Source organism: Candoia aspera, chromosome 8 (genome assembly GCF_035149785.1).
Source record: "Candoia aspera isolate rCanAsp1 chromosome 8, rCanAsp1.hap2, whole genome shotgun sequence".
Classification (NCBI taxonomy): Eukaryota; Metazoa; Chordata; class Lepidosauria; order Squamata; family Boidae; genus Candoia; species Candoia aspera.
In genome coordinates this window covers 55,335,982-55,363,312 of record NC_086160.1, presented here as the reverse complement: position 1 = coordinate 55,363,312, position 27,331 = coordinate 55,335,982, and the positions used below count along the sequence as shown (strand labels likewise).

The following is a 27,331-nucleotide window of genomic DNA, read 5'->3' as shown; positions in this document are numbered from 1 at the left end:
GACCTCGAGTTTCAAATAAACATTGACTTCATGAAATATAATAACCCAGCCCAGAAAGTATAAGAATATTTTCAAGTTTTCTAAGTTGAAGTCAAGACTAATTTTTTCACACACATCCAACTGATTTTTCTTAAGTGCAAATGGGAGAATTATATACAGCCTCTCTGCAAGACTAATGGACTGTGGCCTATTTGGAATGTCTTACCATCCAGTAGACAATCAAAATGAAGGCACTGCAAATATTCTCTTTCTCTCATAAAGCCATTAAGTGGTGTTGCCCAACCCTCTGCAAGAACTTGAACCCACTGCATATCGACCTGTAAATACATTTTGGGTAAGTACTAGATTTGATGCAAATTTTTGACAACATCAGAATAAAAGCATTCATTTTGAAAGACAACAGGAGAGGAATTTGATAAGCTATGATTCTTAGTTCATCCAAACAGAAACATTCCAGGCTACACCAAAACAATAAGAGGATTATGGCATGTTTAAATAATTCATCATCACTGAAAATAAGAAAGCAGAACAACATTCTAAGTATAAACTGAGTATAGCAACCATCTACTGCATGGGTAGTTTAGTAAGTTATAAGGACTATAAAAAGAAAGCATCACATGAATTTGCAAATTTAAAAATATGAATCAGTAAAATAGTAGAAACTAAAGCTAATCAAAGTAGAAAAAGATGAACGTTTGAAACACAGTGAAAGTAAGAAATAGCTGGATGAAATTAAGGGAACAAACTTTGCAAATGCAGGAAAAAATGCTGTAGAAAATACGGAAACACTGCATGATTAGTTAGCAAAATAAAACAGGCCAATCTAGTAATGTCAGTAATATCAATTCTTAAGAAACAGAAGTCCGCCAAATCATCGTCACTTAGGGAAAATGGGATGAACTTGAGGCTGGAAAATAATTATCTCTTTCTTTTTTGTGTTTATCTTTCAAAACTGAGCCAGGCTTGTAAATACCTATCCACCAGATCAACTCAGATGGACAAAAGTATTTTTGGCAGTAAAACAATTCTTTTTTGCAATCTAGATCACCGGAGAGTTTTTTCTTCATACCATAAAGCATGATGAAAGTTTATAGATAAAAAAAGATATGTGGCACAAATAACTAACTCAGGTTATGTGTGAACAAGCGAGGTACTATAGTTACTTGTGTAAAGTCATCTGCAAATGCCCACTACCTTATTTATTTCCAGAGTCGGCAATGTTTCTGCATCTGTTTTGGCCAGTTTAAGTTTGTTTTCAGGCACATACAGTTCTTTCACCTCATAAGAAGCATCCACTGGTACAATATCCTATGGAAAAATGGATGAATAAAAGAATTATTTAAGCATCTTGAATGCTTAAAGCCAATTTTCACAATGTCAGTTGGATTTGTGCTATCAGTTTACAACTTGAGCTCTCTGAGGAAACATTTGTTTTAGCAGTGTTATTTCTGGCAAATGTAGCACCCCAGAGAATTCTAAGAGGTGTTAACAAACTTGTTCAGTATTCCCTTGCAGCCCTAAATATTTGTAGGCAGAGAACGCTCTGCAGCCACAGCTAGCTGTCACAAGGGAGGCAGAAGGGAACAGAAGAAAGAACTCCAATTCAGAAATGCTCAGGTACACATATCCCAGCAATCCCATCTCCTCTGAGTTCACCCAGGAAAAAACATAGCAGCAAGAAAAGACAGTGGCTTTTCTCCTCCTCTTTCTTCTTTACATTGTTGCTGCCTTCAGAGAAAGTACAAAAGCCATCTGCTCCCCCACCCAGCCATGTTACATAAAGTGCTGCTCATAGATATTGCAACTACCACAATCTCTTATCCCTCATCTGCTTTCTCTAAGCATTGAGAATGGGCAATTGTCCAGTGAGAAAAACAAGTGTGAAGATAGCAGTTGCTCCCCAAAGGATTGGCTTTCACCCTATAGACAACTTCACTTGGCTAAGAAAGAGGCAATATTAGAGGAAGTTCAGCTTTTCAGAAGAAGCAGGCAAGTTAATAATCAGAGACAACTATTTATTCCTTGCTGTTGAAAAACAAAAACAAAGATAAGCAACCCCATGATGATAATGGCTATTTCTGCAAGAAGCAGGTATTGCTCCCCCCACATCCCCATTGAGGGTTTGGTTTGATCTTCATCACTTTGTCACCCATTAGCAAATGACTGGTTTATTTTCTTAGCTGATTGACTAATCGGTGTCCCTAACTTGGTCATAACATAGATCTCTGTTTAATAAAGTCAGGATCTTCATTCCAAAACTAGCACAAGATAGGAAGGGTGGGAAGGAGCAATGCAAGAGAGGAGGACTCAGCAACAACACCAACTGCATGCTTCATAAACCAGTTCTGGAGTTTGGAATGAGACATCAACCTCAGCACAGGTCCAAGACAAATGCTCTTTAACCATCATCAATGCAAGTTAAGCTTTGGGACCTCAGTTCAAACTGTGGTTTCAACTATATATTTATAGGCCAATCCTTAACTCTGATTAAATTCAGTGCATGGCTAAGAAAATATCACTTATGTCTATGCAGGTTCTTGTCGGTCTTATCTTTCTTTTCTAATTTCTTTGAAATACACGGGATATTTATGGAGAACTTGACAATCAATAATTAAGTTCAGGAACGACATATTTTACTTACCTGTTCTAAAGGCAAAGCAAGTTGCTTCTGTTGCTGCTTATGAAAAGGGAGCAAAATGGAGGGATACGCATATTCCCACAATAATTGTTATTTTAAAACATAGAGAAAACATCTATCTGAACACTTTTCTACCCTTTCTGGTTCAGCTTCAAATGAGATCCAAAATATGGCAATGGAAGAAATATGAAATATTTTCTAAACCTTATAATCAATTTTTCCTCAATTATATGACAGCAAGTGTAGCCTAAATTCACATTAGCTAAGGAAGACTAAACAACATGGCGCTGAAGAAATATAACTGTATTTCCTTTTGCAAGAACGTATTTTAGATTAAACTGGTGTAACATAACATTTGCCAAACAGCACACAGAAGTATGCAGACAACCAGAACAACACTCAAATAGGAAAGGAACATGATGGAGTCACCACAAAGTTTATTTCTCGCCAATGACATATCCCAAAAATTATTCATAACTAAAAACAGTTTAGAAGTTTGGTGCCTAAGCAGCCTCTTCCCTCATCCCAAGTAAGAGCTATATAATATTTACAAAGCTGTTGGTTATGCTTTGATTTTGAAACTGGAAAAATACCCTGCAGTTTCCTAAAATAATACAGTTGTTCACAAGTCATAACAAACACTAATGTCTGCTCTTCAGTTCTCCCATTTACCACAAGTAATATCTTCAGCAGTATTACAGAAATTCCTCAAGAGATACAGAAACTAGATGAGCTGGGAATCCTCTAAGCCTAATTAGCATAGTTTGAGTAAACAGCTTAACAGGATACAGTGGGTACATCAATGAGAAATTAATACGGGAAAGGATTCTCAAAGGAAACAGAAACTGGCGTCCTATGAAGACGGATTGTTTATAAGCAAAAACTGATTATTTGAAAAACATCTACCAAAGCATTTAGAAATACAATCTGCCCCAAAGGTTTGTGCTTATTACATCTGGGCAGCTGCCATTTGGTCCTCTGAAGATACACATAACTCTACCTACTGACAGATGCAAAGACAAGCACTACTGGCTTCAAGGATGTGGCTGCCATTATTATTGTGTAACTGTTAAGCAATGTTGTTTGGAAAATTTGGGACAAAATAATATTCAAGCCTGGTTTCAATCTTGAAACAACTAAAAATATAGCGCATGTTCTATCAGATTTGTGCAAAAACTACAGCCACATTTGCATCAAACAAACAAGTCTAAAAGAGACTGATCTCACCATCAATTCAGGTACTCATGAAATTCTTCAATCCCATTTTCAGTATATGAAGATTGTAAAATAAATATGACTTCTACTTGCCTACAAAAGAAGGCAATCATGCTGATAGAATGTACTCACTGAATGCACAATTACATTCCCCAATAACAGAAAATGCAATTGTTTTATTGTAAGATTTTGTAACTATTTTAATAGTAAATATTATTTCTTTAACTGATAATTGCAGAAGTCCTTCCTGTATCATAAGCGTCTCATACTTCTAAAGTAATACTTAAAAGATATAGTATATGGAGCTATAAGTAACAGCTTCAGAAACTGGAACTTTTTAATACATTTACATAATTAAAGTAATAAAATGTTTTATCTACAGAAATTCAATTTCACACTGGAAACTAGTTAAGAATTATAAACATATGCCAAAACTTACAATTAAAACAAAATACCATATTAATGTTTTTATCAAACACAGAGATTAGATTTGTGTAAAGAGAAACATTTAAATGTATATTGCTTTATTTTGAAAAAAATAATGTGTGCTAAATAATTTCTTATCGAACTGCTAAGGTTGTGAGCTTTTTATGTAACATTAAAACACGTGGTGGAAAAATAATTTCATGAGTTTTTAAAAGTTATTTAAACATGTTGCTTTTACATATCATGCTCTATATTTTCTACTTTGTTTCTGTTTTGCTTCAGTTTAATTTGCTCTGAGCAAAGAACTAATCATGTTGTAAGATTCTTATCAAATCTGCTAGTTCAAAGACAAGACACAATGTGTACAGTATCTGCACACATATTTCAACAACGCACCAAAAGGAAAACATTAGTATATCAACAAAATTTTAAAATTAGACTGAGAAATGAAACTGATTTTACAAAAAGGGCAAGTATTCTAAAGAGTTTAAAATATTAGTAAATCTAATGGATTATATATACATATATATACAGTGATTAAACACTGGTTAAGATTAGAAATCGATCTCCAGCTCCTATTAAGTCACAACTGCTCAGTGGGAAGACTATCTTAGAAGGCCCTCTAGTGACAACTTGAATGTTGTACTTTGACTTGAGAATTAATGCTACTTTAAAAAAAAAATACAATGAAAATGCCTATTGCTCCCCATTTCAATGCACTTGACATAAGGCATTGACTTTGACATAGGTACAAATGCACATACCTTTAACTCACATTGCCTTAATTTACCCAGCTACAATATCTTGTATAATGATACAGATATAATTGGGCAAAAACTGTACATTTTCTATGGAGGTGTATAGTGATAAAATCTACGCTGGCAAATTTATTTATTTATTTAATTGATTAAATTTTATCACTGCCCATCTCCCCCCAAAGGAGGGACTCTGGGCGGTTTACAATAAAAAAAGTTAAAATTCGATGCAATTATAAAAACAATAAATATAAATATAAACAAACAATAAAAATATAAAATACAATAAAATCCAGGTGGACTGAGAAATTCTGTATCAATCCATGAGTCTAAAGGGCCATTCTAGGGGGCTAGCCATCGCCAGGAATAACTATTCCCCTTCCTGTTCCAGGCATGCTGGCAGAACCAGGTTTTTAGTATTTTTTTTAAAGTCCAGGAGCGAGGGGGCCTGTCTCACCTCCAGGGGAAGAATGTTCCAGAGGGCAGGAGCTACTGCAGGGAAGGCCCATTTCCTGGACCCTGCCAGATAGAATTCTTTTACAGATGGGGTCCATAACATGCCCCCTCTGCATGACCAGGTGAGATGGGTTGATGTGATAGGGATGAGACGGTCCCTCAGGTAACCTGGCCCCATGCCATGTAGGGCTTTAAAGGTGATAACCAGCACCTTGAATTGGACCCAGAAGCAAACTGGAACCCAATGCAGCTCATGTAGCAAAGGTGTTACGTGTGCTGACCTTGAGGCACCCAAGATTGCCTGCGCAGCTGCATTCTGGACCAGCTGTAGCTTCCAGATACTATCCTAGGATAGCCCCATGTAGAGCACATTGCAGTAGTCTATATGGGAGATGACCAGGGCATGAGTGACTGTTTGAAGGGCTTCTTGGTTCAGGAATTTACCCTCCAAGTGCCTAACAGACATCTCACAACAGGCTTTCAAGGATTCTAGCATCTCTGCTCAAAGTAACAAGCCTTTAATTAGTTAAAAAAAAAGGGAAAAAAGGTGTGTGTTGGATGGTTCATGTGGATGCAGTGGGGCTAGATATTATATATATAACGTCTGAGGTTTTTTTAGAAAATGATTTTTAATTGTGTATATGTTCTGCATGAAGTAGATTAACTTGAAGATACATCAAACAAATCATGAATCTCTACCAGCCTGCAGGGTAGGAATAGCTTTAGTCTTAGCTTTGTATTTTTTCAATGGACTGGTTGTGACTTGCTATTCTTTGACACTCTCCTTCAGCAACGCTGATTTTGAAAATATTCCAGGAATGTTGTGTTCAGCTACAGTATTTTACCTGAGTAGTCCAGAAGCAACTTTTGTGGGATGACTATGTATGTGAAGATATACAATGGACTGAGCTTGTAGAGCCTGTAGAATAAAGCTTTCTTGAATAATAGCCAATTCTAGGATTCTATTAGGCGCATCATTTACATTACAAAAGTTATTTCACTAAAATCTGGTAGTCTGAATGACTCAGTAAATGATGACAAACTTTCCCTAACCATTTACTTTAATGGTAAAACAAAAACAAACAATATTTTTAATTCAGCTGAGAACATGTCATCCAGGTCTGCTCATAGGGCCCACTGTTTTCTCTCCTTTGATTCTAAATTGTAGTTTCCTATCCACTGAAAACAATTTTCCCAATGACTAAAGAATGGAATATATATTACCGCAGTTTGAGTCAATGCTTAAACAATTTAAAGGGCAGCCAGTGAAACCAGGGTAATCTTTCATACTGATACACAAATTGTTAGGATGATCAGATGTCAACTTCAGAGAATCATGACATCAACAGATACAAGACACAGTAATAACTTATAGGTTCTAAGGAATACAGTACAAAAAATGGATTACTGACCAACAGTACTAGGCAAAGTAGCAGATTTATGTGAATTAAATGGTTACACAAGGTAGAAAAAGCACACAGAGCAAGATTTCAGGAATTCTTTTATCCATCAGTGGCCATACTTTTTTGTGTATAAGAGCACTGGGAAGCATAAGGCAAGCTGCATTTGCTACACTCTGGGTCCTATGACCTAGAGAGAGGAGGGAGGGGGCTTAGAATAGGTTCTGAGCTACTACTCAACTGCTTCTCCCATGGAAGACTTTGAGAGCATGTTTACCTGTGTACTTTGGGCTGATCCAGTCCATTTTTGAACTTGTATCAATCTTTCTTTTCCAGCTTCCTCCCCACCACCACACCAAATTTGGTCCTGTTTTGTTCAGTATTCTGAGAGTTATGTTGATGGAAAGGAGAGTTTTTTCCAACTTCTTGTTGGGTTGGAAAAAAATAAAAGGTTTCATTTTTTATATAAGTCATATAGTAAAAGAGATTACACAATAGTAATACTAATCTCTTATTTCCTTTGTCAGGGTTATATCTAGACCACAGCAATAATACTATTTTGACCATGTCCAGCCTCCTTGCCTGCCACATTGCCAGCTTTGGCCCTCACATTTCTCTTGGTAACAGAGTTTTGTGGCTTACAGTTCACCCTTATTTGCTACCCAATGGAAGCCTTGGCAACATCAACCTCATACATTTATCTTATGCATTTAGGTAGCAGCTTCAGCACTTCCAAACTTCCATAAGCTGTCTGATAAGAATAAGACAAGAATTCCCACTATGTTATATAAATGCATGCTAATCTAGCTAGCACTTAAGTCAAGTTATTAACCTTCAGTCTTCATTTATTTATAGCATTACAAAAAAAAAAAAAAAGCAAGCAGGCATTTCCATTTCACAAATTCACATAAAGAGATTCTCCTCCAAGGGAGAATGGTGGTAAGAGTTTTCTGAGGTCACTTTCTAATCCTACATTTCCTGACCAGGAACCATTCTAACACATCTGCAACTCTCATGGCTCTTGTTATGACAAGTTGCCTTTTGGAACACAGTAACTTTTCCTCTTGTGAAGTTTCTGCAGTATAATAGATAGTTAATAGTGACATTTATGCCTCATACTCCTGTTTTATTGTATCCCACTTCAAAGATGCCAAATCAGTGCAGTAACAATAAAACCAACCATTCACACTTCATTCACATATTATATTATTCACTCTTCCTAGTGTGAGTTCAGCCTCCTAACAATGAATTCTGCTTAAAGTTTAAGCTTAGAAAAATACTATATTGGATCTATACATTAGTTCTTCTTAGTGGTTCTCTTCTCCAAGTCAAGGGGAAAATAGGGGGGAAAAATCAAATGGACAAAAGTTGTTCCTACATTCCAGAATAGTATTTCTCAACTCGAGCAACTTTAAGATGTGTGGACTTCAACTCCCAAAATGGCTGGATGGGGAATTCTAGGAGTTGAAGTCTACACGTCTTAAAGTTGCTCAGGCTGAGAAACTCAATATTGGGTTTCAGCTCAGAGAAATATCCTAAATGTGTTTGGGAGGCTTCCCCCCTGCAGACATACCCCAACACACAGACGGGCAAGGACTGAAGGGGAAACAATAACAGGACGAGCGCAGGGGAAGTTTAGAATTCAATATTTAGAGCCTTCATACCCTTTCTTGCAGAAGTTCCACAACTTGTTGAATGCAGTCATTGACATCACAGGAATCTGTTTTGAGCACCAACTCAGGAGCTTCAGGTTTCTCATACTCAGAGTCAATGCCAGTAAAACCTGTATGAAAAACAAAGCTTAATACAGTTCTTCAGGTAGGACTTTTACTTTTCTGCTGGTGGCCTGCATGGGGGGGCCTCACAAACATATTTTAGTTAAAAATAATAAGAAAGTGAACAACAGACTATAAAATTAGCATACAGTTTGATTGCTTTGGCAAATGCATCAGCATTCCTGGTCTTTACCAGTTCTTCCATGAACAGTAACTGAACCAAAACTGAAAAGCATTTTAGTTCCCCTGAAATCCAATTCTTATTATCTTATAATATAATATAATATACTATAAGATATACATGTATAAGATATACAATTCTTGTATATCTTATAATATATAGACATTTGGTTGTGGAATTTGCAGAGTTATGAAAAAGAGGGGTGGGTGAGTGGGAACGATGTTTAGAATATAATACAGTTGGTAGCTAGACATTACAAACTAATTTTTGTTTTTACCAGTTCTGTGCAAAGCTGGGTCAAAGTGTTTCCTACAGTACAAATTTAGGTATTTAATCCTTGTTCATCCTAGCAAATTAACATACTTGAATATTTATTAAGTGCACAAGTTTGAAGGTCAAAAGAAAAGAACCCAGACAAATTCAAAGGTTTAGTGATATTAGCAAAGATTAAAAAAAAAACTGTTTAAGCACGTAAATGTTATTCTTTAGTGGTTGAGGAAAGAGATAATTAAAACTTTTAAATATATTTACTTATTCTGCAATGGCTAAACCACTGTTCCTTTTTCAATTTAGTTTAGCAGTGCCACGGTATTCTGGCTCAGCTAATATATTTGGTTTGCAATGTCAGATAACTGTAAAGAATTACGATTTATATAAACATTTAATGACCATTAGTATCACCTACAGAAATACATCCCATTATAATCCAGTGTGATTCATTACTCCAGTGACTAGAGTGAAATAATATCTCTCTGGAGATCTAACTTAACAAAAAAGCAACTAGAGAGCATCTCTCCATCTGCAGAGAGATCAAAAGAAATCTTTAACAACAACAAAAAAGCTTCTAAACCAGAGGGACAAATGATACAAACTTTCTTGTAGCCTTAAGAACTGTGACTTAACATAGCATCTAAATAAAACTAGTAGTGGCTAACATTATATTAGACTGGGGTTGCCTTAGGCATGCTTTGTTGTACAAGGCATAGCAGATTGGTTAAGCTGGAAACTTTGGTCTACAAATCACAATGACTGGGTTTAAGCATTATTTTAAACCAAAAGTAAACAAACCACATTACAGCATGAAGCAGGAACTGAACAAGTCTCTCAGCTCTGTATCATAGAATATAAAACAGAAAAGAAAAACACATATAAGTGTTCTAGAAAAAATGGTGAAATGTTGACCCTGAGCCCTACCTTTAATTTCACCAGCACGAGCTTTTTTATAGAGGCCTTTCACATCTCTCTGTTCACAAACATACAATGGAGCATCCACAAATACTTCAAAGAAAGGAAGACTTGCTACTTCATGAATTTGTCTTGCATTGTTGCGGTCCTAAGAACAGCAAAGAAAATAAATGATAGATACAAAAACTTTCTATTATGTAGCATATCTAGCTAAGGCTCCATTACACATGTGCAAATATAAGAAAAGGTTAACACAACCATCTTCCCTTGTAAGTTTAGTTCAGTAATTAAACCTGATTGCATTTAAATTAGTTCAGCCCACCAATCTTGATTTGCAAAAATTCTGCCTGGGTTCCCATTTTTTAAATTGTAGGTATTTGAGCAAACCATAGTTGCTTGGGTCACACAGAACTGTAAGGCATAAACCATGGTTTACAAACTGCAATGTGTGATTCATTTATCACCTTAAACTGAAACCATGGAACCAGTGAATCAGAGCTTATCAAGTCCAACACGTTGCTCAGTGCAAGAAGAAATAAATCATATCATAGCTTAACAGAATGTTTAATCCCAGCCTTTGCCTTCAATGGTCAAGTTCATAAATAGCTCTAAGCCATATTGTGGCTTGCCCATTTGTAGGAGAGAATGATTGATTTGGCTTAGTATTATGGCAAATCAGATCATCCTGGCCTGAACCACCACATCATGTAACAGTTATCTGAAATCAAACTTATAGGCCACTCTACCCTACAGAAAAAAAGACTAAATGGGTAACATAATATTTTATTACATTTGAACATTATGTTCTAAATACAAATCATTAGTAAAAGAAACACTTCGTCATTCCTATGATCAGAATCACTAATATCCATTTAAGTTTATTGTCATTAAGTTTTCATTCACTTCAGCCACTTGGGAAGGAAAAGTGCCATTGAAAGCTTCCTCAACTGTGAGTTTGCAACATTACTGATTTATTTTTCACCGAAGGATATTTGTAGTTTGCAAGAGTCAAACTGTATATATTCACATCTGAATTTGAGAGCGGCCAAAAATTCTAGAGAATCTTACAGCTTAGAACTCTGATCTAGGTGGTCTATAAATAACAACAACAACAACTATTAGTATTCCAATAGAAGAGAATATCTGCAGCTCGGGGTTGAACTGTAGAGTCCATGGTGCTCCCTGAGCTTGGCTGTTTGCCTGCAGACATTTCATTACCCAACTAGGTAACATCATCAGTATAAGTAACTGTGGGGTTTGCTCCCTGTTTATACTCAGTAGCTTGCCCTGCCAGTTTTGATGGGGGTGTGGTTTCTTCTTTGGTGGTTCCTTGATTAGAGTATTGGTTTCTGCCTGGTTGTTTGTCTGGTGCTGATCCCTGCTTATCTGAATGTGGGCTGCTGAAGGGGATGTGCTGTAGTCTTTTTGTTTCCTTCCTAGGAGGAGGAAGATGATGATGACAATGATGTTGATAATGATGATGAGATCACATCCGCACAAAATATCCCTCCTCTATATTGGGAGAGCCTTCAGTCTGGCAAGTAATACTGTGGTGAAAACCTATCCATTCTGAACTGTGCAAGGGGCTCTTTGAATCCCATACAAAACTTAACTTGATTCTATTACCCATTTTCAAAAATGAATTGTTTGACCATATTTTGGAAACTGTCAACAGTAAAATGCAAAATATACTATAAAATTAGAAAAATATGCTCACCTGTGCATAAGGAGAAATAAAACTAGTAATGCACACCAAGCCAGCATCTGCAAATAATTTAGCAACCTCAGCAATCCGACGTACATTTTCTTCTCTGTCTTCTGGTGAAAAACCTAGATTCTTATTGAGGCCTTGTCTGATGTTGTCACCATCTAAGGTATAGCATGGAATGCCGTGGCATACTAGATATTCTTCAAGTGCCATACTAACAGTAGTCTTTCCAGCTCCAGATAGCCCTATATAATTTTCAAACAAGCAAAGAAGAAATAAATCATATCATAGCTTAACAGGATGTTTAAACTAAGCTATGTTTAGTTGGCATTAAGCTATGATGTTTAATATGTTTCCCCAATGCAGACAACTATTTTTGCAAGTCAAGAATTTGTTCCAGTGTTCAAAACAGTAGAAGGACTGGCATTTAAGCCTCATGAAAACTTGCTCAGCCTACCATATTAGCATGGTAGAAACATGATCTTTATTATATTTATGCCAAAATCAGCCACTGTCAATGATCTAAAGTAGCATAAAATTTGCATGGTACATAAAAGACATTATGCAAAGTATTTATTGTTTATATATCTTGTATCTTCAATTATAAGCAACAAATTAAAAGGGCTCTTAGGACTGCAACCTTGGTCCAAGTTTCTATTGTTTCCTTTAAATAAAGTCATGTAAAATTTAACATTCTGATCCATTCTTAATCAGAAGACTCTTTTTAAAATGTAACTTTCAGTCTAGATAAAGAAGGTGAATATTTATGCTCACTCACCACGGGCTAACATTTACCACTGCAATTCTATTTGTTTGAAATAAGATCAAGAATATTAGTCTCAGATTTCTTACCCAGCATTTTCATTTGTCAGTTAAGTGAGGAAACTGATCTTTCCCATGCGTGTGCGGATACAGTGAGATGAAGGAAGTATGATAATTGCACAATATTTTTTTCCTAAGACAAAGGACTGTTCATATAGGGACCCTAAATTTCCTTCTGTATATTTTCCAATGTTTCCTCTTTATTCATATAAAAAGTGAGGAATATGCTCTCCCTTGCTCTCCCTGAATATCTGATTCTGAGGTTTGAGAATCTCTTGGGAATAATGCAGAGGGAAAGATATGAATGATTTAAAAAAAACCTTGGATATAGCCCATTATGTCTTAAATAGCCGTAATATACTTTTTTCCTCTTTCCAGTAAGGTCATACCAATTGCCTAGTAGGGAATAAAGAAGGACAAATTAATTGCTTCTGAAAAATATATTAGTACAGGTAGTCCTTGGCTTATGACCATTTGTTTAACAGCTATTCGAAGTTATAACAGTGCTGAAAAACGTGACTTATGACCGGTTCTCACACTTATGATTGTTGCAGCGTCTTCACGGTCACATGATCAAAATTCGGGCACTTGGCAACCACTATGTATTTACGACAGTTACAGTGTCCCAGGGTCATGTGATCACCATTTGCGACCTTCCCAAGGGGCTTCCGACAAGCAAAGTCAATGGGGGAAGCTGGATGCACTTAACAGCTGCAGCAAAAAAGGTTGTAAATTGGGTGCAACATACTTAATCACATCACTTAGCGATGGGAGGCTCCGGTCCCAATTGTGGTCGTAAGTTGAGGACTACCTGTATTATATAAATAGCAAGATAGAAAAAGAGCATCAGATTGAGGAAGCTGATTTGACATTTTATGTGGCTGACACTTATACTCATTAAATTATTAACTTGTACTTCCTGCTACTGATGTTGAAGAAAACATGGAAAAAAGCTAAATTAAACATATGTGTTAGGCAGCATTTTGTACCTGTTAGCCATACTGTGCATCCCCGAAATCCACTTCTGGTCCCCACCACCTGACCCCTCTTATTTCTGCTGACATGGTGGGCTTGATAGGTGACATTGGTAGCTCTCTGCATCCCCTGAAATAAAATAAGATTATAGGGTAAAATGTTACTGTTTCTTAAGCATCCATTAGTGTTTGTAAAGTAGGAAAGCAAACAGGCATAAACAAGAATAATTATGTGAACCCTATTATCAGAAACCAGAAAGGTTTTAGCTGGGAAATGAAAAAGCCCCAGCTCTAGTTCTTTACATAACAAATAGTTATCATACGATGCATAGCCTCACAAATCTTAGTGCTTAATACGGTACAGTTTGGTGGGTTCATGAAACCCACAAAGCCACAAGCCAAAGCTCACAAGCCACAAGAACTGAGGTTCATACATCATGCTTTAACCAGAATTTTAATTATGGTTTGCTGACTAAGTTATCACAGCCAGATCCATACACTCGGCTAAAATGTGTGAGTGAAGTCAGAGCTATAAAAGTAGATCTTTCTGGTATTTTTCTAACAGTGAGTATAAGAGTAACCTTTAGTTGTGATAATCAGTTGACCTTTTGCTTTGTTTTATTTGTCTTTAGGTGCAGATAAATATGCTTGCTTGCTTGCTTGCTTGCTTTATTATTTTGATTGACATAGCTGCCCATCTCAAATTCATGACTCTGGGCAACTAAAAGTAAAAGCAACAAAACCCATGGAATCCACAGCCGAAGTAAAAAACAAAAGCACAAACACAAATCAGCACAACCATTGAATGGACTTTGCCACACCTCTGGATCCCTAAACCCAGTAAGAAAACTATGTTTTTAAGGCTTGCAAAAGGCTGACAGGGTTGGGGCCAATCTAATCTCTGGGGGAATGATGTTCCAAAGGGCAGGCGCCACTACAGAAAAGGCTCTCTTCCTGGGTCCAGCCAGATGGCATTCCCTAATGGATAGGACCCAGAGCGTGGCTCTTCTGCCAGACCTAATAAGACAGGTAGACATAATCAGAGAGAGACAGTCCCTGAAATAACCCAACTAAAATCTGTGATTTATGACTGGTCCAAGACAACCCAAAGAGCTTCCTGACTGAATTAAGAACTGAACCTTTGCCTTCCCAGACCTAGTTTGTTACTCAAAAGATTAAACCAAAAGTTATCTGTAAAACATAGATATCTAGACAATTTTGCATCTGCACTCCTGAACATGTTCATAAGAAGCAGGTTGCAATGTTGGTGGGAGGAACTCAATTAACACTGTTCTATATCGTATGTAAGAAGAAAAAGACAAACATACAAATTAAGGAAATAGAGTTTTGGTTTCAGGTGCCTTGAGGTTTTAATATACAGACTCTCCAACCATATCCACAAACAGCAGCATCAGAATTATCAAGTTTAAAAACTGATTCCCTGAAATCAATAGATGTAAGAACTTATTAAAGTGACGTATCTACAGCATATGGAACAGCGGTTCTACAGACTTTGTGTTTCTAAACCAAAACAACCCTCCTGATCAGAAATCAAGGAAATAAAACTCAAGACAAAGAAGCTTATTCATACAGAAAACGGAGAGAATCCAGAATGCTGTTAGCGATGCCCATTTCCACCTTTAGAAAGTATCTGTCATGAGTGCCGTTGAGCTGAAATCATCAGCGCAATGGCACACATGACAATAGCAAGGAAACAGGAGAAGGGGCTCAAGATAAGTAGCCATCAACTCACAACGACTAACGGCCAACAAACAATAACTAAACGGATCACGGAGCACACCCGAGCCATCAGCGCCAATACAACGGGGATCGCCCAGCTGACAGCAATCACCGGATGAATAGAAAACCCGATGATGGGCGATCCCGGAACGCCAGCGGGGCCTCACAACCCCTCACCCACCGGCAGGGCAACGTATTGGACAAAGGGGGGTGACGTGACCGCGAGTGAGGGGGCGATGACCGGCGCGGGGTATTTAAACCCCGCACCGGCGCGCTCCTGTCACTCTCAGCTTTTTTCTTCCGACGCTGTAACTGCGCTGTGAATAAACCAGAGCCTGATCCATCGAACCAGTGTCTGAGCATTATTCAGAGGCAGGCAGCGCATGACATAAAGCTGAGAGTCATAAACTCAGCCTCGCCGAGCCCCACCGGACGACAACGAGCCGCGGGAGGAATAGACGGCGAGAAGACCAGCAAGATGAAGCCGGAGCGACGCGGGCAAGGAGGGCGAGCCGCGCGGCAAGAGACAGAGGAGGACCGACCAAGGCCGGAGGCACCGCGGACTCCCGGAGCCATGGACGCCCACCCCACCCGACCCGAGCCTCAGCTCCAACCCCAAGGGGAGATGGCGACGGAGGCAACCCGACCGCGGGAGGGAGCAGCATGCCTTCCGAAACCAGCGGAGGACCCCGCGCCCCACATCGCACCCCAGCAACGGGCGTGGAGCGACAGCCCAACGGCGGTCAACACGGAGGAGGACGATGGAGACACCCAGCAGACGGCGGAGGAAGCGGACCAGCGGCAGAGGGAGGATGAACCCCGCCGGCAACCCACCCCCACTGACGCACCAACGGAACCGGCCCCAGCGGCGGCGCGGGCTGTGGACGAGGAGGCACGAGCTGAACTCGCGGCCATGCGGGCCCAACTGACGGAACTCCGGACCATGCTCCAGTCGCTTATGCCCCCCGCGCCACCTAACGACGTCCCCGCACAGGCCCACACCCCGAGCGAAGCACCGAACCCCCACGGGCCAGCGGAGGGTCAGCAGACGGCACAGGCGGACGACACCACAGACCAGGAAGCGAGAGGCAGGGCCGCGCAAAACGCCCGGGCCCCAAAGGACTTCCCCATCTTCTTCGATGGGAACCCCACGAAACTCTCGTTCTTCGTAACGAACGCCAGGGAGTTCATGGGGAGGCACGGACACTCCTACGACTCCGAAGCCGACAAGATCGCCGCCGTGGCGATCAAACTACAAGACAGGGCGGCGGACTGGTACATCCAACTGTACGAGTCCAGCTCCCCCGCCCTCGCCACCTTCCCTGCCTTCATCAATGAGATGAAAAACTACTTCGAAGACCCCCTAGCCAAAGTAAGGGCGAAAAGCGCACTCCAAAGACTTAAACAGGGCACACGCACGGTCCCTGACTACGCCCTGGAGTTCAAAGCCCTCGCGGGGAAGGTCAGCGACTGGTCCGAGACCACCCTGCTGGAAATGTTCAAAAGGGGGCTCAATCGCGACGTTCTCCAATGGGCCCTCTACTGCGACGACCCAGAAACGCTACACGGGTGGATCCACCTCGCGGGGAAAGCCGAACACGCGCACCGCACCTTCCTCATGATAACCACGGAAGACACAAACTATGCCGGAAAAAAGGTACCCGCACCACACGTGGGGATGGCCGGCCCCATATACCCAAAAAAGAAATTCAATCGGGAGCCCTGCGGGAAGTGTGGCAAATTAGGGCACAAGACGGTGGATTGCTTCGCCAACCGACCGCCGACCAGTGCGCCTAAACCCACCCCGAAAATTAGCCCCAAACCACCCAACCTGGGGCCGCCCCCTCACTGCCGAATGACCGTGGCCACAGCGACACCAGAGGAAGGCTGGGACGCCTACTGGGGGGAAGAGGATAACGTAGACCCCGACCAGCCGGCGGGAAAAGCTCCCCGCCTGCCCTGAAACGCGTTGCGAGGCAGGCGGTGGGACAGCAGCGCGGACCACCTCGACGGAACGACGAAAGCCCCGTAATAATGGCGGCAATCAAACTCTCTGCCGGCAACGGAGCCACCACGGCCGCGGCACTAGTGGACTCGGGGTGCTCAAAAAACCTCATCCACCCCGACCTAGTCGCCAAACTCGACCTCCGCTGCTTCCCCCTCCCCACGCCGCTGGCATTCCACCAGCTGGACGGCTCCACAGCGGGAGGGAAACCAGCCACGCTGCAAACCGAGCCGGTCACCCTGCAAATGGGCACTCACACCGAACGCACATCGTTCGTCGTCACTCACATCGGACGGCCCATTGCAGTCCTGGGGATGCCATGGCTCGCGACAAACAACCCGCGCATCAACTGGGAGACCCGCACCTTCACATTTGGCGACGGCGAGTATCGAGCACCAGTTCCAGCGGGCAGAACCAACCCCACTGTAGGACGAGCGGAGGCGACTACACAAGACAACGCCGCTACCACAGCAGACCTACCGGAACAATACGCCGACTTCTCCGAGGTCTTCGGAGAGGCAGAAGCTGACCAACTACCCCCCCACCGCAAGACGGATTGCCGGATCGACCTACTGCCCGACGTCCCCTTACCTAGACCAAAGATCTACTCGATGACCCCGAAGGAGATGGCAACCCTCCGGGAGTTCATCGATAAAAACCTAGACAGGGGATTCATAGCATGCTCACCGGTCGGAGCCCCCGTCTTATTCCGGGAGAAGAAAGACGGCACCCTACGGCTCTGCACCGACTACCGGGGCCTAAACGCGGCTTCCCTGTCCAACAAATACCCCTTACCCCTGGTGAAGGACATGCTCGCCCACCTGTCCACGGGCAAAGTCTTTTCCAAACTGGACCTTCGCGAGGCGTACTATCGCATCCGAATCAGGGAGGGGGACGAATGGAAGACTGCGTTCAACTGCCCCCTAGGCGCCTTCCAGTACAAAGTGCTGCCCTTCGGACTCGCGGGGGCCCCTGGGGTGTTCATGCAGCTCATCAATGAGGTACTGCATGAACATCTGTTCAAAGGGGTCCTGGTCTACATCAACGACGTCCTTATTTACACAAAAACGCACGAGGAACATGTGACCCTAGTCAGGCAAGTCCTCGACAAGCTCAGAAGGGCGCAGCTCTATGCCAAGCCTACAAAGTGCGAGTTTCACAAAGCGTGCCTAGACTACCTGGGGTACCGAATCTCCGGGGACGGCATAGAAATGGACCCCGCAAAAGTCGAGGCGGTGCTAAACTGGGAGCGCCCCCGCAACAGACGCCAACTACAGAGCTTCCTCGGATTCGCGAATTTTTACAGGTCATTTGCCCGGGGGTTCGCAGAGATAGCCCTCCCCCTAACGGACCTCCTCAAAACCAAAGGGGTGGGGGACACCCGACGCGCCAAGAACCCGGGCACAGTGCTGAATTGGACTCCCGCGTGCCAGACCGCATTCAACAAGCTGAAAGCGCTGTTCACTACGGAGCCAATCCTCGCGCACCCGGACCCAGAACGGCCGTTCGTGGTCCAAGCCGACGCCTCAGACTTCTCCCTGGGGGCCATCCTGCTACAGAAAGACCCCACGGGACTCCTGAAACCATGCGCCTACCTGTCAAGGAAGTTCTCCGAGACAGAAAGGCGATGGCACGTCTGGGAGAAAGAAGCCTTCGCGGTAAAATCAGCGCTAGAGACATGGCGACACCTACTCGAGGGAGCCACCCAACCATTCGAGGTCTGGACCGACCACCGGAACCTCGAGGCCCTACGAACGCCCAGACGCCTTAGCCCAAAACAGGTCCGATGGGCCCAATTCTTCAGCCGCTTTAATTTCCAGCTGAAGTTCATGCCGGGCAAAAAGAACTTCCTGGCCGACGCCCTCTCCCGACTGCCCCAAGACGAAGAGCCCGCCCCAGACACCATTGGGACGGTCCTATCCGCCTCGCAACTGGGGATGGCCGTGACCACCCGAAGCGGCGCTCGGAGGCAGCTCGACTCTACGGCGCAGCCGACGGCGGGACAACCGGCGACCGGAAGAAGCCAACCGCAACTACCAGGGGGAATGCGCACGGACCTCGCCGCCGCCCTCAAAACCGACCCCTGGTTCCTGGCAAACCCCGACAAGGTAACGATGGCACAGGACCTAGCATGGGGGGAAGGCAGAATCTACGTCCCGGACTCGCAACGCCAGGCGATCTTGCATAGGTCACACGACGCCAAACAAGCGGGACACTTTGGGTTCCTCAAGACCCTACACCTAACACGGCGTCAATTCTGGTGGCCCGCGCTCAGGCGAGACGTAAAAGCATACGTAGCGTCCTGCCCAACGTGCGCTAGGGCCAAACGGGCACCAGGCAAACCCGCGGGGCTATTACAACGGGTGGCAGAACCCTCCCGCCCATGGGAGGAAATCTCTATGGATTTTATAGTGGACCTCCCACCCAGCCAGAAGAAAACGGCCATTTGGGTGGTGAAGGACTACTTCTCAAAGCAGGCCCACTTCATCCCCTGCACGTCGGTCCCATCCGCACAACAGCTAGCCAAACTCTTCCTCATCCACGTGTACAGGCTACACGGATGTCCCGCACGTGTGGTGACCGACAGGGGCACACAGTTCACCTCCAAATTCTGGCGGGCCTTCCTAAAGCTGACGGGGACCCAACAGGCCCTATCTACGGCCTGGCACCCCCAGACGGACGGAGCCACAGAGGTTCTTAATGCCACCTTAGAGCAATTCATACGCTCATATACTAACTATCACCAAGACGACTGGGCTGAACTGCTCCCGTTCGCCGAAGTCGCATACAACAACGCCGTCCACACGAGCACGGGGAAAACTCCGTTCAAAGTAGTCTCGGGGCGCGACTTCGTCCCCATACCGGAGCTACCTCAACCCCCGGAACCCCAGGTGGACGCTAGCGACTGGGGACGGAAGATCGCGGAATCATGGCCAATAATCACGGCGGCGCTGAAGGATGCACAGGCAGCCTACAAAGAGCAGGCCGACAAGCACCAGCGCCAACAACCGACGTTCCAAGCGGGGGATATGGCCTACCTATCCACCAAGTTCCTAAAGTCAACCCAACCCTCGAAAAAACTGGGGCCTAAGTACATCGGGCCGTTCCGAGTCACCCAAATAGTGAACCCGGTAGCAATACGCTTGGACCTGCCACACAACCTACGGAGACTCCACTCGGTGTTCCACACCAGCCTCCTGAAACCGGCAACCACCTCTCGATGGCACCCAAGCACGCCACAGCCCTCACCGGTGATGATCGACGGGCAACACCACTTCGAGATAAGGGACATACTCGACTCCCGCAAGCAACGAGGAACTCTACACTATCTGGTCAGGTGGAAACACTTCCCCCACCCGGAATGGGTGGCGGCGCACAACGTTAACGCGCCTGACCTAACCAGAGCATTTCACCGGGCATACCCCGACAAGCCACAACCAAGGTCAGCAAGCCGTCCCCTGCAAAACCCCCCCCGCAGGCCCCCCCGCCTCCCGTGCCCCAAGGGAAAGGGCCCCCCCAAGCCCGCGACTTGGGTGGACCTCCCCCCCCCCGGGACTCACTCCCCCCGCCCCGGGCCCACGAGGTGGTGACAAGCGTTCGCCAGCACCCTCCCCCCGCCCCCCGGCCGCGGGGGAGTGGCAAGCAAGTCAACAGGGCAACCTGGGGGCAACGCCCAGGAGATATAACAAAGGCGACGCACTTTAAATAAAAAAAAGAAGGGCCCTACCTGGAGCTGATAAGCACCCGACCAGCCACGCCTCTCTCCTCGCCGAACTGAGCCAAACAAACAGGGTGTGGCTGGAGCATGCGCACGCCAGGACGTGACCCGGGCATGCGCACCATGGACACACCCTGGGAAGGCACGTGGTAGAGGGAGGAGCAAAGGGAGGGGCGACAACTACTCCGGCGGGAATTTTGAAAAAAAAAAAAAAAAGTGCCGTTTTGACAGCTCCACCGGAAAAAAAAAAAAAAAAAAAAAAAAAACCAGAAAACCGGGGGGGAGCACTATTCGGACAGGGGGCAGTATGTCATGAGTGCCGTTGAGCTGAAGTCATCAGCGCAATGGCACACATGACAATAGCAAGGAAACAGGAGAAGGGGCTCAAGATAAGTAGCCATCAACTCACAACGACTAACGGCCAACAAACAATAACTAAACGGATCACGGAGCACACCCGAGCCATCAGCGCCAATACAACGGGGATCGCCCAGCTGACAGCAATCACCGGATGAATAGAAAACCCGATGATGGGCGATCCCGGAACGCCAGCGGGGCCTCACAACCCCTCACCCACCGGCAGGGCAACGTATTGGACAAAGGGGGGTGACGTGACCGCGAGTGAGGGGGCGCTGACCGGCGCGGGGTATTTAAACCCCGCACCGGCGCGCTCCTGTCACTCTCAGCTTTTTTCTTCCGACGCTGTAACTGCGCTGTGAATAAACCAGAGCCTGATCCATCGAACCAGTGTCTGAGCATTATTCAGAGGCAGGCAGCGCATGACAGTATCTATATGGCATGCCCAGCAGCAAGAACAAGCAATCAACTACTAACCAGCTCTCCTGAAAATGGATTTTCCTCAAAAGTCATTTGATTCTATACACCTCTTTGTGTTCATTCAGAATCTAGCCAAAAGGACACAAGCTGTCAAAGAATTTGGCTTTGTTCAGCACTGTGTTCCATAAGATACGCAAGTGTAAGTTTACAACCTCAATACTGCTGCTATGAAGACACCAGTAATATTGAAAAATGAAGTTGGTTAAAACTCTTCAGTAACTGATAAGAGGGAAGCAACCTGCATTTCAATAGCTTCAAAGAGATTCTATTTCCATATTGTGTCACATTTATATGCAGCTTCTGCTGGAAAACAATGTCATAGATGCTCATTGTTGGCTATCTTGTACAACATGAAAAGCAATAATCTAAAATAAAACTAAGGCTAACAAACAATTAAAATAAATCTTTGCCTATCAATCATGCTTAGGTATAGGTTAAAATAATTCTGGATCGAGAAACCTGATTTATTTTAAATAAGTATATGCTAGTGCACAGGTGCACTCTCTGTATCTCCAGATAATAAAAAGACTTCTAGTTTCCCTACTTGATCTATTTGGGGGTAGATTTTTAGTTGATTAAAGTATTTTTAATCATCAGTTAAGAATTTCATTTACAAGTGTTACTTTAGTTTTATACACAATGCACTTTTCTGCACTTACCATTTTCCTGTAAACTAGCTTAGATGAATAATTATAAAATGCTCTTAAAGTTACCCCTTTAAATCCCCAAGACAGTGTAAAAGCAGTGTAAAAACTTTAAGTCATGATATATACAGACAGACAAAAAAAAGTAAGAAAATTCTGTTAAAAACAGATAATGGAGCCAGTATACAGTGGTGCTTAAAAGATTATGAACCCTTTTGAATTTTTAGTATTTCTTCATAATATGACCTAAAAGTGATCTGTTCTCCATGCAAGTCCTAAAACGTGACAAAGAGAAGCCAATTAAACAAATGCATAAAACAATTATACTGGTTCATTTATTTATTGAGGAAAATTATCCAAAGCTACATATTTGTGCGTGGAAAAACTATGTGAACCTCTAGGATTATCAGTTCATTTGAAGGGGAAATTAGAGTCAGGTGTTTCAATCAATGGGATGATAATGAGGTGTGAGTGTGGGAGGTCCTGCCTTATTTAAAGAACAGAATTATGGGTATTCACTATCAAAGCCTGATCTTTACAACCCAGGGATGTGGAAATGTGTCATGGCTCAAACAAAAGAGATTTCTGAGGGCCTCCAGAAAACAGCTGTTGATACTCACCAGACTGGAAAAGATTACAAAACAACTTCCAAAGAGTTTGGACTCCACCAGTCCACTGTCAGGCAAATCATGTACAAATGGAGGCAATTCAATACCTTCCTTAGGAGTGGTCGACCAACCAAGATCACACCAAGTGCAAGGTATGTAATACTCTGGGAGGTCTCAATCCCAGGGTAACATCTAAGGAATAAAAGGCCTCTCTTGCATTGGCAAATGTCAGTGTTCATGAGACCACCACAAGAAGAACACTGAACAACAATGGTATGCATGGCAGGGTTGCAAGGAGAAAGCCACAATTCTCTAAAAAGAACATTGCTGCCCCTAGGTTTGCGAAAGACCAAACAGGTAAGCCAGAAGGCTATTGGAAGAATATTCTGTGGACAGACAAGACCAAAAAAGAACTTTTTGGCTTGAATGAAAGTGTTACGTTTGGGGAAAGACAAACACGTCATTCCAGCACAAGAACCTTATCCCATCTGTGAAATGTGGTGGTGGTAGTATCATGGTTTGGGCCTGCTTTTTGCTGCATCTGGACCAGGACAGCTTGCCATCATTGATGGAACGATGAATTCTGAATTGTACCAGCAACTCTACAGAAAAATGTCAGGATATCTGTCTGTGAACTGAAGTTCAAGAGAAAGTTGGTCATGCAGCAAGACAACGACCCAAAACATGTAAGTCACATGCCCAAAGAATGGTTAAAGCAGAAGAAAGGTAATGTTTTGGAATGGCCAAGTCAAAGTTCTGATCTTAATACTACAGAAATGTTGTGGAAGGACCTGAAGCATGCAGTTCAAGTGAGGAAGCCCACCAGCATCCCTGAGTTGAAGCTTTTTTGTAAGGAGAAATTACCTAAAATTCCTCTAAGCCAATGTGCAGGATTGAACAGTTATCAGAAACATTTAGTTGCAGTTATTGCTGCTCAAGAGGGGTACACCAGTTACTGAAAACAAAGGTTCACATACTTTTGCCACACACAACTATGTAGCTTTGGATCATTTTCCTCAATAAATAAATGAACCAGTACCATATAATGTTTTTGACTCATTTGTTTAATTGGATTCTAAAGGTTTCACAAACTTTTAAGCACCACTGTATTTAAATAGTTCCTCAGCTATGCAGAACAAAACAAACACTTTGTTATCAGTGTAAACTTCTTAAGGAAAGAGCTCCATAATCAAGATGTCACCAATCTGGCCTCTCCTGATAATGGGTAAAGATTTGTTCTAGTCCTGTTCAGTGCTTAGTGGTTACATGGACACATCCCTGCAGATAATTTTTAGCAACAATATATAAGTGTTCTTCATATAGAGTTTTTTAAAAAATATTTTCCAGATTACAGGATTTCTACAGCCATAGAATTCCTTAGTGGTCTCCCATCCAAATGCAAATCAAGCCTGTCTTTCTTGAATGCAAATATGAGTAAGTATTGATTTTTCAACAGAAATGGTAACTTTCACAAGTTTAAACAAGTCTGGTTATAAGTTAATGAATAAATCCAGGTGCAATAGAAATATACTGTACTTACTTAAAAGATGCAAAAGCATTTTGGTGTACAACAAATTTTAAAACCATAAAATAAAAGCAGATTAGGTGTCGATGTCAGTGAACACTTCATATTCACTGTGTGCAGTTTTCAGGGCCAACTTGAAGGCCTTTAAAGTGAGGGCAAGGCAGATGTCACTTTTATATTTGCAGCTGGTCAATTTTATGGGTCAATTTGCAAACGGGTAACTTTGTCCACTTGATTATTCCTAGGTGGGAAAGATATAGTAAGCTTCTTGGCATTGTATGGACATGACCTCCCTACACATTTTCAACCTACTAAGATGCTTTGCTCCATCTTTGTTATTTCTGCTAAATATGACATCTGGATTTTCCACCAGCTAGCTACTCAATCCTCTATCCCATCAGCTGCTATGAGAGTGAGCACATTTGATTATGTGTGCATTATGTGGGCTGCACTATGAGCACTAACAGCAAAGAGTTCCCCAGCATTTTGATACTTTCTAGTGGTCGTATGGATTTCTGCAGCCCAAATAGAAGTTGATTAGGATATCTCTTTGATATTAGGACACATCTGTTTTTAGATAGCTGCTAGATATCAGTTCCCCCAAGACAGTATTCCCAGATGTGTTGGACTATAATGTTGGCCACTCCAAGCCAGCATGAGATTTGTGATCCACCACACCCAAAGAACACCAAATTGGAGAAAAGTAGAATATATACCATCAGTGTCACTGTCTCATGTCTAGAAAGGCCTCCTTTTCCAATCACAGGGTCTGCCAATTTCCTAACGTGTGGCCAGTCCTGTAAATTTAACCTATCAGACCTCTATGAATGAAATCCCACCTTTCTTCATGCCTGCCGGACAGTGCTCTCATTCAACAAACAGCCCACAATGAGGCACAGTCTGAGTCGTCCAAGATTTATGAATGGTCACATTGTATACCCGAGATTTCAACCACCCTTCCTCCCGCAACAGAAACGAAGGAAAGTAATACTGAAGGATGAGGATTCAGTATATCCTCGGATTTCTCGGCCCCGCATCTTTTGCCACTCTCCACTTTGAACGGAGCAAACGCGGTCCTTCGTCTCATTCCTAAAAACGGGCCGTCCGTCACACAGACATGCGAGGGACATAGGGGGGAAGTGAGATTATTCCCTTCCTCTTTTGTTTTTCCCCTTCTTGAAAGCAAAACTAAATAAATAAACAGGCAGATACGTCAATGGATGCGACCGTTCTCCTAAGCAGTCGAGACTTCGCAGACCGAATTATTCACCCACAACGCAAACGCCGCCGCTCCCCCACCGAGTCTGCCCACCCGGCCCATCAGAAAGGCAGCCCCCCGTTCAACGCCCTGCTTTCGGGCAGCAGCGAGCTTCCACGCCGCCGTTTCCTCTACCTCTCGCGGCAGCGTCAGCCCGCTTCCTCAGCTGCTGCCACTCACCAAGGTCCCCCTCCCATACACACACACCTCGAACCTACCCAGCTCTGCACTTTGTTGCTCAGCTTGACTTTTTTGCACTGGCTGGTGGGCAAATCCATTCGCGGCAGGCGCGGAAAAGCAGGAGGCGGCGGCGGGAGGTAGGAAAAGGAGGCGCGCGGGATGCTAGGGCTCGGCGTGGCACGGAAGGAGAAAAGGGAGGCGGTGACTTTAAAAAAAAAAGAAGGAAAGGGCGTGTGGTAGAAAACAATTTTAATTCTGCGAGATACCGGCTTGGCACTTGGAGGCTCTTCCCTCGTTGCTCCCGAGCAGGCTTGGAGATGCGGAGGGGAGGGGAGGGGAGGGGAGGGGAGGGGAGGGGAGGGGAGGGGAGGGGCGTGCGCCGGACCGAGCAGGGACCGAGGCTGCGCGCGCACCCACCGTTTCCGACCGCTTGTCCACCCCAGCCCTCCCCGCAGCCCGGGGGCGGCCTAGACGGGAAAGCGGCGTCTTCCAATTCAGGGATGAGAGAGGGCCGAGGTTTCCGGTTTGCCGCTCTAGCCCTCACAGAGGATCATCTCTTTTTCTCGGCTTCGTGGGAAAATGGCTTTCGCAGAGCTGCGTTGGGGAGAGCGAAGTCGGGGTGCGCCGGCGGATGTTCAATCCCGGGTGGGATTTTCGGCTGCCGCAACATCGCATCTTTTCCCTCTTCTAAATTACGATGGTAGAATGCTAAGTTAGCCTTCAGGAGTAGATTTTATTTCCATCCAAGAGACTAGATGGAGACCCTGAGATCCTCCCAAGGCTGATTGGGATGGCTGGAGTTGTAGTAAAGCAACGTCTAGAGAACTACGAGCTCCCTACTTGTGACCTGCAAATGCTGTAAGTCATTTCTGAGTCATATCATGCGAGACTGAACTATGGTTGTCTAGTTCAGTGTTTCTCAATCTTGGCAGCTTTAAGATGTGTGGGCTTCAACTCCCAGAATTCTCCAGCCGGTATGCTAGCTGGGGAATTCGGGGAGTTGAAGTCCACACGTCTTAAAGTTACCAAGGTTGAGAAACACTGGTCTAGTTTGTTTATCAACGTGATGTGTGAGCCAGCCAGTGTGATGACTTTAGAGTGAAGTGTGACATGGGAAACCCAGTTAATTGGATTCATTCAGAAAGGTGCTTACCTCTGATTTAGTTTGCATTGCTGTAACGTAGACCCCCACCATGCTTAAAGTCAGCTTGAGAAAGAGTTGTCTTTTGGAATGCAGTCACTTTTTTAAAAAACCTTACTTCCTGACTTACCCAATGCTGG

The 27,331-nt window shown here is 43.5% G+C and overlaps 1 protein-coding gene across 1 annotated transcript in view; it reads right to left on the bottom strand.

Moving 5' to 3' along the window:
* PAPSS1 (3'-phosphoadenosine 5'-phosphosulfate synthase 1) overlaps positions 1-26,360 on the bottom strand; it is a 60,049-nt gene extending 33,689 nt beyond the window's left edge. Inside the window, exons 1-7 of the mRNA XM_063309889.1 lie at positions 26,089-26,360; positions 13,551-13,665; positions 11,749-11,984; positions 10,041-10,179; positions 8,555-8,673; positions 1,195-1,308; positions 206-317 (exon numbers count right to left, since the gene is read on the bottom strand). Of these exons, the coding sequence (XP_063165959.1) occupies positions 206-317; positions 1,195-1,308; positions 8,555-8,673; positions 10,041-10,179; positions 11,749-11,984; positions 13,551-13,665; positions 26,089-26,148 (895 nt within the window). The 5' untranslated portion in view covers positions 26,149-26,360. The remainder of the gene's footprint in view (positions 1-205; positions 318-1,194; positions 1,309-8,554; positions 8,674-10,040; positions 10,180-11,748; positions 11,985-13,550; positions 13,666-26,088) is intronic.
* Between the last annotated feature and the right edge of the window lie 971 nt (positions 26,361-27,331).